Source organism: Centruroides vittatus, unplaced genomic scaffold (genome assembly GCF_030686945.1).
Source record: "Centruroides vittatus isolate TY-2023 unplaced genomic scaffold, ASM3068694v2 contig_1450, whole genome shotgun sequence".
Lineage (NCBI taxonomy): Eukaryota > Metazoa > Arthropoda > Arachnida > Scorpiones > Buthidae > Centruroides > Centruroides vittatus.
In genome coordinates this window covers 388304-402617 of record NW_027120902.1, presented here as the reverse complement: position 1 = coordinate 402617, position 14314 = coordinate 388304, and the positions used below count along the sequence as shown (strand labels likewise).

At 25.0% G+C, this 14314-nt stretch overlaps 1 protein-coding gene across 3 annotated transcripts in view; it reads right to left on the bottom strand.

The window, feature by feature from the left end:
• Nucleotides 1–267: 267 nt before the first annotated feature.
• Nucleotides 268–14314, bottom strand: part of ebi (transducin beta like ebi) — an 81930-nt gene continuing 67883 nt past the window's right edge. For all 3 annotated transcript variants that reach the window (XM_067262366.1, XM_067262365.1, XM_067262364.1), the window contains exons 12-15: nucleotides 11239–11366; nucleotides 10828–10993; nucleotides 1518–1619; nucleotides 268–1450 (exon numbers count right to left, since the gene is read on the bottom strand). In XM_067262366.1, the coding sequence (XP_067118467.1) occupies nucleotides 1421–1450; nucleotides 1518–1619; nucleotides 10828–10993; nucleotides 11239–11366 (426 nt within the window). In that variant the 3' untranslated portion in view covers nucleotides 268–1420. The remainder of the gene's footprint in view (nucleotides 1451–1517; nucleotides 1620–10827; nucleotides 10994–11238; nucleotides 11367–14314) is intronic.

Genomic DNA, 14314 nt, shown 5'->3' with positions numbered 1-14314 from the left:
TAATAACTTTGAGGTGAGAAAAAAATTTTTAAAAAATATATTCTATCTGACACTGATGGAAGTTTCATTTTATTAAGGGACAGAATTTTTTATGGTGTAAACATATTTACTGCATAAATTATAAAATAATTAAATTTAATGTGAATTTAATTTATTCCTAACGGCTTCATTTTTCCTGAAAAATGACTTACCACTTTATAGTGTGCGGCTCTACCTTACTCCTACTTTTTAGCGAATTTGATGTGTGACTATCAAATACTCGTAACAGACTGTGATGAGTTTTTTCTTTAATTCTTATAAAATCACAATGTACATAATAATCTATCCCCTTCACCATTTTGCACTTCTACTCAAAAATACACCTTTTAATGGCATCTTATTTGTGGGAGCAATTTGTTTCAAAACTTTTTTTTTTTTGCTGATGCCAATGCATTGTCATTCAATGAACCTTAATTAGATTAAGTTATTGATAAAACAATTTTTTGTTTGTTGGATAAAAAAAAATAATCTACAAAGACCCTCCATCGCTGTAGTAAACATGCACAGAATTGCATCAAATCAAAGAAATTGAAGAAGACAATCACATTGTACAAAATGTTAAAAATTATATAATGTATGTATGTCTCTAGGACTACAATGATGCGAAAAACTGTTACAGTACGGAGAATAAGTGGTACTTTCGCTTTTTCGTTCATAGCAACCGAATCCGTCGTGTGTCATCCTGCAAATAGTTCCTGCTGTTGACAGTTGAAGAGTAAATTGATGATGCAATCTCCTGCAACATTTCACGAAAAAAGTTTTTTCAAGCTTGCTAATTAATATTGAAGAAAATTTTAGAATTAATTTCATTTTTGAATTTAAAAGCAGGTATTTTTTAATTTAATCATTTTCCTGGCATAACTGTTACATTTTTCTTTTCTTCTTTTCAAATTTCACTCCAATTATTATTTGGAAGTAATAAAAAATATCACTAAATGGAAGATTTTGGTTGAATGCTTCAGTATTTTACAAAAGTTTCCACAAAAACATATGCAACATTACAAGGACAGAATATGTTTAGATAAAAAATGACAACTGTTCTTTTTTTGAAGTTCAATCTATAATACAAATGTTTAATGACAATAGCAATGGCATCTCTTCATCTTTGCTTTTTTACAAATTCTACATTTCTGTCCATTTTATTCATTAATTATGGCTAATAAGGCACTGTCCACTGTTACATAAAACAAACAACCACATTACATGCCGATGAAACACTTATGGGTCCGACTTCATCCTTTTTTTAATGAAATGATTGGCTGTTATCGATGCGAGGGATGAGATTTGGATGAGACCAATCTGATTACGACAGAAAAAACTACATTGTAGTATTCCATCTATGCAATCAGTGATGTTCAGTCTTTTTTTTTTTTAATCCTTGCTATAATTTACGTAAATCCAGAACAAACACCTGTAAAAATAATAAAGAGAATAAGAATATTGTCTGGAAAAAGTTTCATTGTAAATTCAACACTTACACTTCCATCTGATGCACTAGCTCCCACTTTATCACCTCTGGAGTTCCAACAAACTTCAAATATTCCACCTGTACCTTTGTAACTATGAATGAGGGCTCCATTCTGTAAAAGAAAAATCTTGAAATTTTTCAGGTAAAATTTTCATAAAATTTACTTATCTCATCTGATATAATAAAATTAAAAACATGAAGCAAAATCTAAAGATGCATTTATTAAGTTTAACAACATATATTATTAAGTATGAATAATTTAGATTTAGTTGATGGCTCATGTATTAATAAAATTTATAGCTATATTTCAAATTATTATTACTGTATTTACTCTGATATAAGACGAGGTTTTTATTCATTTATCACAGCTTCAAATTACTAGGTCGTCCTATACGTGCGAGCAAAAGATTCTGTGTTTTTTTGCAAATAATTTTTGTGAACCGTGTATTCGCATTTTTTACTGGATGCTTACCTTCTTGTATTTAAAAACATAAGTATTTTATCTGGGTCGTTTCAATCGTTCTTGTATATTGTCGGGAGTAAAGATGAATAGCAATAGGGAAAGCAAGCAAAGAATTTCAATCTGGAATTCAATTCCAGATTGAAATTCCAAAATCACACAGGAGCCCCATATAAGTTTTAATCCACATGAAAACAGATGATTATTCAGAAATCAGAATTCAGAGAAACTCATAAGTGTAATCAATGGAGAGTGGATTCGACTGTTTAAAAATTGGCGCAAAAAAAAAAAAAATAAGGTTCCCGATTGTCCAGCTTTACATTAACAAATTATGTTGTCAATTTTACAAAATTTTTCCTTAAAGTTTAAAATGCCAGTAATTTTTGCAGACAATGTGTCTGTCTGATATTTTACTTGTGATTAAATGAAATAAAATTAGAATTGTATTAATAAATCTAATTTTCTTTATTTTGATCTTTAAAGTCACACCTCGTCCTATATATGAGGTCATCTTATATGTGAGTAAATATGGTATTTGTAAATTTTATTTGCTTTTATAATAGTAAAAGAGAATTTATTTAAATTGTATATAGGCAATCATAGCTACAATAAATTGAAATGTTAGGAAATGTCAATTTAAAAGATACATTTATTTAATATTTTGTTTTCATAAATATTAGATTACTCTTGAAATATTTATGTCGTGCAATACCTAGGACAAGGATGGCAATTTTTTTCAGTCAACAGAATTATCTTTGAAATTATTTAGACTTTATTTGTTTCTTTAAAAGTAATTGTTTATACTTTAATTAAAATAAATTTTAAAAAGTGATTGAGAAAAGGTTAATGATATAATATGTTCAGTTTAGTATAATAATAATAATAATAATAAATCCACCAAAATTAAAACAACAGAATTTATAGCAAAAATAAATGAAAAAAGAAATTGTTTGGCATACATTGTATTATAATACAATGTATGCCAAACAATTTCTTTCAGAGTGCCACAAGTTTGTCATCCCTAACTAGTATACATAAGACAATATGGCAGACATTATAAATTGTCATAAATCAAAAGCATTTCTAATTACAAACTTTAATTTATTGTTTTTGAATAAATTATGTAAAGATATACGGTATAGGTAATAAATTGCAATGTTGTGAGATATCTTATCATTGTTCTATACGAACAATACTATACTTTGTTGTTCGAACAGTACAATAATAATAAATCCAATAAACTGGTAGCACTCATCATTAGCCTTATTACTGTTTTTTTCAAGTTTACTAAAATACTATATATTTGAGTGTCTGAAGGTGTTTTATATATTTTTTTATATACATAAAATAACAGAAAAGGAAAACTGAAAAGTTTTGAAAAGAAAAATAAACAAAGTCTTGCAGCTGTTCGTCTCCGTCAGCTTTCCGTCTTCACGAGTACCTTGTGGAGATTTAGTTCAGCATAATACATTTCACATAATTCATGATATAATACTAAACATTTTAATAAAACAATAAAAGAAAGACAAAGATAACAGATTGGAAACTAAAATTTATAATAACAAAATAACACAAGACCAGTAAATTAATGCTAATCATAACATATTGTAATTTGCTATTGGCAACATATTGTGTCCTATTTGATAATAACTACAACTTTAAAGGGCAAATCACTGAGCAGTAACTACTAATTATATAACATTGTGCTATGATGAATAGTAGTAGTGGACAATCAATATAATAGTATGAGGATAATTCTAACTTACATCTCTAAAGATGTTAAAAAGAAATGTCATAAACATAAAGAATAAAATATATTAAACATATCTTCCAAAAATTCAAAACCATTTGTTCATATAATGATCACTTTAATTTCTTTCTACACCTTAATTTTTCATATCTGTTTCACTCAATACCATTTCAGTCCTATATTTTCCAAAATCACCATCTTAAAATTGTTAATATATAATATATGTATTATCTTCAACTTAAATATAATGCTAATTCTTTAAGAATATATATAAATAAGTAGGTAGGTTTGGTCTTCAGTTTTACAAAATTCCTACAATACATGTGAAATTATTTTAAAACCTCTCTCTTGCTTCATCAATTATTATTATTGTAATAAACTATACATATTGTTGATGTTTAGTTTATTTAAAAGGACTAACATTGATGTCCAAAGAGAATTTTATTAATTGCAAAATGCAATATCCCAATAATTTTATCATGTAAAATTTATGTTCAATATTTGATTTGTATTACTCAAATTTTTCTATTATATAATGCAACTTGCAAAATATCATTTCATTAAAAATTTTAATGACGACAAAATATTAAAGCTGAAGTTTAAATATGAATGTAATAGTTTATATTGTCTAGGTCAGGGATGGTGAACCTATGGCATGAAAGACCAAAGTGGCATGTTGGGAGAAATTATCTGGCATGACATACAATTTTGTTTATTTTTTACTGTTAAATTCCAATTTATCTTAATTTCAGTCTTTTTATATCATAGTTTTATATTCAGTTTAGTATATTATCATCCTTTTCTCAATCAATTTCTTTATGTTTACTCTAATTAAAAGCATATTCATTTCATTTCTGTAAATATCATTATTCAAAGTCTAAAATTTGGTGCACAAACAGTTTAAAAGATAATTATGCTTGCTATATGGAACATGGACTCAAAACTGTTTGCCATCCCTGGTCTAGGATGTAGAAAAATTAGCTGTGCTTTTAATAACGCTAGTAAGTTTTGAAGAAACAACATAACAGACATTTTTTTAAATCAGGAAATGCAGAAAATCACATTTAGCTATTCATTACTACTACTACTATATAATTGGTAACAAACTTTATTCACTTTTAAATTAAAATGTTTTTATAAATATTGCTTAACTGAAAAAATTGGCATTTTCATTTTAGAAGCAACTGTAAATTAAATTATTAAAATGCGTACATGACTTACAATACAACAAAGCAAAGAAAAATAACTGAAGCATTAAATAAAATAATTTTTAACTACCAGAGTATAGAATACGCAAATATTTTGTATTAATTTATTATATTAACTGTTATAAATTGTTTATTTCACCAATAAATCTCTTACATAATTTACAAACCAATATTTTAAATGTTTTTGCTTTTAAAGTTTAGAGAAAATTATAGATTTCACAATAATCTAACTTATGCCCATTAATAACCTAAATTTTTTTATTTTTCTTTCAAGCAATATTAGACATGAATTTCGGTATTTAATGACTCGCAACTTTAGAAAAATACAATTTGATATTTTTCTTGTAACATTGTATTAAATTTCAGATTTTCTAACAAATTCAAATTGTTAGTAATAACAACAATACAAAAATAATTATTTTTTATTACAGAAGTATCACAAAAATGTCTTCTTAATCTAATGTCCTTAGTAATGTATTAATTTTTTAAAATTATTTTTCATGTTTGAATTATTATTATTAAACCTAAATTTTGCTATTAACAGATCAACCCTACAAATAAATTGCTTTAGATATGATTTTTTTCTATATTTTTTAAAATTTAAATATGTAAACAACAGAACTGTTACAATCAGACAAATGATTTATGATGGAATGTACAACTGATACTTCTCAAGTAGTTTGAGTATATCTGAATCAGATAGATAAAAACATAAACACACCAACACACCTTTTATCAAATGTTAATACTAAAACTTATAATACATTTAAAATTTATAAATTTCATCCAAAATAGTTACACTAATAAATTGGTAATTAAAAAAGGTCACACTCCATAATAATACAGCATGAAGTTTATCAGAATCAATGTTTTCAGTCTAATTTATACATCAGATCTGATCAAAACAGAAATTTCAACTCACTTTACACTGAATGCATTAGTTCTGATAAAAAAAAAAAAAAAAAAAAAAAGGCTGTGCTGGATTATTGGAAAGATATAGCTTTTTTTAATTATAGGTATTAAAATCCAGTAAAAGTAGAACATATTTCTTCATATTTTTAAATAATAAATTTTTTTAAATATTCATAATATTTTACATGTATTTAATACATAAAATAAATATTTTAAACCTATAAAGATATTTCTTTTAATATAGTATAATCTACTATTCTAATAAAGTTTTTGTGAACAAACTTTATAACTGAAATTTCAGTTCATTTTATTTTCATGATAATGAAATTGTTACAATTCAGGATAAAATAAAGAGAAATGAAGATTCATAGAATTAATTTCACTAGGTTATAAGGATACCATTATGCTAGACAATCACAATTAGTGATTGCCTTAATATATAAACACTGTAAAAATATCATTGTATTTATTAGACAAATTGCTGATAAAAGAACAAGAAAATCATATGTCTAACAAATATAATAAAATTTTCTTGTGATATTTATTACAAAAGTTTAAATCCAAACAAAATAAGCTTAAATAATAGCATATACTTTGAGATTTTAACAAAATAAATTCTTCTAATACTAAAATTTATTACAAAATTCTATATTATATACATATGGCCATTTATTAAGATGTTTATATTCTTTAAAAATTTATATCTAAAACTTTGATAAGAACAAAAGAAAAAACTTTAATTTTTATTATATTAATTATCAACCTTTACATGGTTGAACAATAAATAACAGTTTTCATTATAATAATACTAAATCTTAATAGATAAAACAGTGAACTTCTTACTCAAATATATTTTTGGAAAAACTTATTAACAAAATTAATATGTCCAACAATTTAACAAACATAAAATGTATCCGTTAAATAATTTTATTTGCATACTTCTATAACAGAACAATATATTAAACAAAACAAATTGTGGTTTCATTAAAGAGACATGAAATAACCCATTTTTTGTAATAGAATATACTTTTTCAAGTTAACTTATCATAATTAGTTTTTTGGTAAATTTCATTATTCAAACAATTATGAAATACGAGAAATTCAAAGTTTAAAGACATAGTGAAAACATATCTAACATTTAGCAAAAGAAAACATTGAACAACTAACTTAAACTTTAATTCATTTTTATTCATTTGATGTAAAGAATACTAATGTGTTTCTGTATCATTAAATACATTTTTTTATTCTAAATCTGATATTAATAAATGATCATAAAAAACTAAAAATTACTTAATATAAACCTAAACTAATCACCAAATAGAGTAAGTAAATGAAATTTACTTTGTACAGGAAAAAAACCAAAAGAATGTTTGTTGAATCATGATAAAAAAATTATTTAATATCACTTATACAATGTAAATGAATCTAACTTAACATATAGATAATTTTATTCCCAATATAATAATGTTAACAGATTTACAATCAAAGTCATATTGAAACAAAACAACATACAGATATTAAATGAAACATAAATTTATTTTAATTTTGAAAACATAAGTCATAATTAAAGCTGGGTGTAAAAATTAAAAATCAAAATAACATAATTTTTTTGCTTTTTAGCAAAGTTTGAAAAAAATAACAAAATGTTAATTACATATTGTCACAAGCTGTAATAAAATACATGACTAAGTAATAATTAAATAAAAAACTAGAACCATAAAAATTGCAAACAACTTATTTACAAATAAGGTCAAACTAATTTTGTATGTGCATTCTGACTCAATTGTAATAAGTCTGATTATAAAAAAGTTTACTTGTTGATAACCAATTGTAAGACAAGAAAATACACTAAGTATAATTGTTATGTACTGGTAATATTTTAATTTAGTTCTATGATTTTCATAAATTCTGATTTCCTTTCAAATGGAAATTTTTATGTAGTCTATGTAGTGTGTTGTAAATGCCACTACAATATCAGAAATGATCAGACTCCCAAAAACAATACATAAAAATAAAAATAGTAATGAAAGATAATAAATTAAAATATTAAAAAGTTTTTATATTGAAGATTATTCTATTTCAATCATGATGAATAAAATATTTTTTTTAACATTTTAATTAGTTATATTGTAGTTTGATATAATATATGCTAAGCACTTATAAGATTTTTTTGTTTTAAACAAAGTATGTTTCTAGAAGATATCTGTTAGGTGTGATTAGTTTAATCTCTACTTGCAAATATTCAATCTACAAAAATTCAATATAACAAGCTGTTTTTCTTTTAAATCTCTTTCTTTTATGAGATAAAATGTTCTACATACATTCTCTTTGTTTCATTTGTAGAATAAATGTCATAACTCATCTCTTATGAAGAAGTGTAAAAATTCACTTTTCTAAACAACTTTCTTTTTCCTATAGTTATTGTAATTTCATTAATTAAAAAACAATTTTATTCTACTCTGTTTTACTTGTTTTCTGTTTATTATCTAACTATTCTTTTCTTATCATTAAACAAAGAAATGTCTGAAAACTTACATATTTGCTTCTTTTTGTACTACTTCCTTATCTCATTTTTTATATATCCTCTTAATATTTTTTAAAATTAGTAAATAACTTTCAAATGTTTTCCAAATAAATACAAAATACATATTTATCTATCAACCAATGTTTATGAATGAAATAATCATGTATTTTGTATTTATTTGGAAAACAAATAGTAGGATTGGAGGCTAATGTAACCCTTGGTGCCAAGATGGTGGCTCGTCTCTGATTCCAGCAAGGAAACAGTAGGACACACGTTCTAACCTAACCTATTCTAATAAATTACCATAATTATTAGCAACCAAATTATTAGAATAGGTTAGAACGTGCGTCCCACTGTTTCCTTGCTGGAATCAAAGACAAGCCGCCATCTTGGCACCAAGGGTTACATTATCCGGATTGGATTATGCAAAATGAGTAAAATTTCAACTATAAAAAATAATGGAAATCCTATTTACAAAAAATTTTCAAGAATGAAGTATATTCATAAATTGGGGTCACACTGCATATGAAATGTCTATCTTTTAGTAATATGTTATTTACTGATTGTCATGTAATTTTTTAATGTAAACAAATTCAAAATCATATAATGATACAGAAAAATTTTGTAATTGATTTTGTTAATTTGATCACAAACTGATTACACTAAAATTACTAACCTTTTCATTTTTTTATTTCTGAAAAACAATTTACATAGTAATTTTTGTGGCTTTGTAAAATTTCATCAACATAAATCACAAACTGAATTTTTAAGACACAAAGAATTATAATTAAAAACTGAATCAGTGAATGCAAAGCATTTATTGATCATTTGCACAATGATACTAAACTTTAATTTGCAAAGTTTTTATCAAGTTGAAATTTTTCATAAAGTTTTAAATCAGAAACAATGATGATAATTTGTATAATTCTAAAAAACTGAAAATCCATTTTCTGTTTATGATCAAAATTTTGATAATTTATATTGTTTGATTATGTATTGAAATATATAGGATTAAATTTTCTTAGATCTTATATTACAGCTTTATATGTTATCATCATCATCATCAGAAACTGAGAATTTGTAATAGGTAAAATTTCAAAATCTGTACAACAAACTAACAACTTTGAATATAATAAGCTTATTAGTTGCCTTTACTTGGCATGGCAAGTGATTGCTTTGCTTGATATAACTTATGAGGTTTATATATTATTAATAAATTATATTAATTCAAAATAAAATTATACACTTTATTAGAACAAATATTTAATGTATTAAATTATAACAAATTTATTGCTTATATTAATTTTTATTGTAAATATCTTTTCATATGTATATTTTTCTGATAATGTCTATATGAAAAGACTAGATCTATGAAAAGTAAGATTGTAGTAGATAATGATAACAAAACAGACATAATTGAATTATTGCAACAAATATTAAATTAAGACAAATAAAATAACATGGTTGTTTAGACAGAACGTAAATAAATAATTATAATGGAAGTGAAAAAATATAGCAAATTATTAATAATAAATCTTCTCTTTTTATTCATACATTAATAATAAAAAGTTTTGATTATAATAACTAAATATAATAAATGTATAAGCTTTCATCAAAAAAAATTAATGCCTGGCAGAGCAGCTAAACAGCTGTTGCTATCAACAGGTAGAATTCATTGCTGGAAATTTCATCACTAGGGTATGTCCCCACTACTAGGAACACGCTTTCTTTGTTGGAATGCACAACTTCCATGATCATAAGCTTACAAATGCATCTCACATCATATGCTTTTCAATCTATTACTTCTATTCTTAATACTTGTGCATTCAAACTTGTAAATTTAGTTTTAAAATAAACTACTGATTTAACATCAAATAAGCTAATTGTACCTTTTATGATCATTTCTTATATTGTTTAGTAAAAGAAAAAAAAAGCCAAATTTTAATCAACTTCAAAATTTCTTTTTTGTTATCATGAAATGTAAGTAATTACTGATTTTTCAAAGTTCTCTACTGGTATGTATATCATAATTTTACATTTATTTCATTGCTCTAATAGTACTAAATCATTGTCACATCATTAATAGTATAAATAAATATATGACTCTAACTGAAAATAAAATGATTATTAAATTACATACCTTAAATAACTTAAAAACTAGTTTGTACAAATGAAGTCTAATTTAAAATTAAATATTATACTTTACATACATACATTCACAGGCTATATCTGAAAATATTATTTGACACACAATAAAGTATGATTATTTAAATTACAATACAGCACATTAAATTAAGCAAAATCTAAAATACTGTATTTAGTTTCTTTCGTTGATTTGTATGATTTAACTTTTTATAAATGTGAAATGTCAATAAAAATATTAGTTTTGAATTTAAATGTTTTATAATTAAAAAATTAATAAAAAACAGAAATTCCAATAAAAAGCAATCATTAAAAGTTACAAACCTGAGTTGACCAAATGTGAACACATTTGTCAAAAGACCCACTAGCTAAATACTTTCCATCTGGACTAAATGCTACACTATAAACAGGTTCTGTATGTTTCGTTAAAGTATAAAGACATGCTCCTCTTTCTACTTCCCAAAGACGAACAGTTGAATCAAATGAAGCACTAAAAATAAATTCAAAATTTAACTTTTCTTCTTTAATTTTAAAAGTATTCTGAAGATAATTTCATATTATTTAGAAAAATTCAAATTTAAAGATGTAATGTTCAAGTTAAATCTCAAAACAGAGAACTGAACAATTTATAAAATTAAAAGTAAATCAATTTATTTAAAGCAATATTTAAAATCTTTCAATTAATATACTTAATAATTTTTTTATTGTGGGTAAGTTAAAAGAGTAAATGTTTACCTCGCTAATATTAAATTCATATTTGGATTATTTGTTCCTGGACCTGTTGGACTCCATTTAATTGTATAAATTTCTTTACTATGAGCTTGTAAGTCATGTACACATGAATCCTGTTTCATACTCCAAATCTATATGTAAAAAAGATTTAAAAATGCATTTTTATCATCAAAATAAAATTATGATAAATTTACATAAATTTAGAACCTTAAGTTTCAATATAGAAATGAAAAGTTGAAATATTGAAATTCAATAAAACATTTACAAACCATTTAGCAAAATCATATACAATATATATATATATATATATACAGTCAAACCTGTTTTTATGCGGGGGATAGGGACCGCATTAAAAAAAACGCATAAAAAGAAATCGCACGAAACTTCACGAATGGCTGTAAAAAATAGTTTTCGCAACACAATTAAAAATATATTTTTTTTATGCGGTGAATAGGGAACGCATAAAAAAAGTCTCATGTAGAAAATAACTCAAAACCGTACGAAATAGAATTTATTGACAACAGATGTCAGCACTTGACTGCATCGTCTGGTCTATCGTCTGTTTTACATATTTTTGTCCAGGTGGTGTTTTGTTGACTTAAAAAGTAAATTATTTCATTTTTCGCATATTCATGCAATAATATTACTATAATAAGTGCATTTATGCTATAATAAGTTTATTTAGCTATAATAAGTCAACGTGAGACATGACGAATCGCACGAGACTAGTCGCCAACTATACCGCACAAATAAAAAATCGCACAAAAAAAACCGCATAAATTAAAAATTCGCATTAAAAAAATCGCACAAATAAAAATCGCACATAAAAAGAGCGCATAAAAACAGGTTTGACTGTATATATATCATATAAAATTATATATACTATGTTTTAATAAATAAATAAAGATTTTAGAATATTTTTAAAAAATGTAAAAATAAATAATACATTAAAAGTAATTTAACTGAAAATCTAATTAATATAAACATATTTACAATTCAATTAAATAAAAACAAAATTATAAATTTTTTTTCATTTTATACTAAAAAGTATTATTAACAACTGTTGAAAACATTGTTAATAATACTTTTTATATATGCTAAATGCATAAAATATAGTGAATATCAGAAGTAAGAATCCACACTTTATTTCTCTGTCTACCTGATACCAATATACCATGATTAATATCAATTAGTACCTTACCTATTCACTTGTTGCTTTCACAATATGAATGTTTGTCATCAAAAAATACTGTTGTCAAACAATGTGTGTGATCACACAATGCTTAAGACATTTTAAATTTCTGAAATAGTTGGCACTGGGAAACTTTTTCCCAACTTGCATTCTTGGTTTTGACAATCAGGATGCACTTGTTTGAGAAGTTGAAGACATCCAAGAAGAAGTTAAAAGTTACTATTTCTGCAAGATACATCTTTGTACAATGATGTGTAAGGAGTCAATTCCAACCTGTTCTATTTTGTTTGGGGATTATTTTTAGTTTGTTATTCTATTTATTTTGGGGCATTTTATTTCATTAAGAATAGACTACTACACCTCACACAGACAAAATTCTAAAAACTAAAACTCACTTTACTACAATGACTGCTAGCAGCGACCAATTATGTCATTGAACCCAGAAATGACACCTCGGGAAGGGAGATTTCCACCGGAAATTAAAAGAATGATCTTCCACCCCAAATTGTTACCAAAAGTTACAAAGAAATGAAAAAAAAAATTATTGTAAGGAAGATGACACAAAATAATAAAAAGATTACTAGAATTAAATGAATGTTAGCAACTTAAATATGTACATGGGGACAAGTGGGCATATTCATGTAACATCATCACTAACTGAACTATAAGGAGGTGGTGAAGCTAAGGATCGAATGAGGTTTAAGGAAAGGCTTTCAAGTTTCTGTGACAACATAGAAGTTAGAGTTAGATAACCTAATAAATAGGATTTAACAATTTGGAGGGCTTATCACACCAAGGCCGACAGAAATAAGGACCAGATCTTTTACAAAAAAGTTAGTCTTTAATAATCACATTTCAGATTTAGGTAAGAATGCATTTTGGGTACAAGGACCCCTCATCAGCTTACAAACACATGGCACCAACATAATAATTATAACACTTTCCTATTATAACACATTTCCTTTGTATTGGTAAACTATTAGTGTTATAATTATTATGTTGGTGCCATGTGTTTGTAAGCTGATGAGGGGTCCTTGTACCCAAAATGCATTCTTACCTAAATCTGAAATGTGATTATTAAAGACTAACTTTTTTGTAAAAGATCTGGTCCTTATTTCTGTCGACCTTGGTGTGATAAGCCCTCCAAATTGTTAAATCCTATTTATTAGGTTATCTAACTCTATCTAATTTATAGTCGTGGGCTAAAAGCGTTGTTTATTTTTATTTTTTTAACATAGAAGTTCTTGGTGATGGTTAGGTAAATTTAAGCTGTAAGAATTCTTTGTGAATTTCCTATATAGTTCAATTTCAAATTTTCTTGTTGGTTTTGTGGAGATAATTATAAGATAGTTATAAGTTAATAATTTTTAAGTACCCGAGTGTTGGAAAAGTTTAAATTTAATTTGTATACTAGTACTTTTTATATATTAACAGGACTTATTATACTGGAAAATATGGATGCAGATATTTAGTCTTACAGATCAAAAATAATGTTTTTTATTTAGTTACAGGTGAACTAAAAAAAAAACATTATTTTTGATCTGTAAGACTAAATATCTGCATCCATATTTTCCAGTATAATAAGTCCTGTTAATATGTAAAAAGTACTAGTATACAAATTAAATTTAAATTAAGATAGAAAGGACACAAAGGAGTAATAATTAAATTGTTGGGAAAGTTCTTTGTTTATATTTCTTTCTGATTAGATAAAATATCTTTTATTATATTTTTGAATTTTCTCTAACTTTATTTCATTATTGTACATATTCAGGCTTAGAATAATAAATAGATTTTTTTTCATTTGTACATATAGTACTTATTTTTCAGATTTTTTGATTCATTAACAATTTTTGTTATTTATTGCCTGCACAAAGTCCAGGCCTGGCA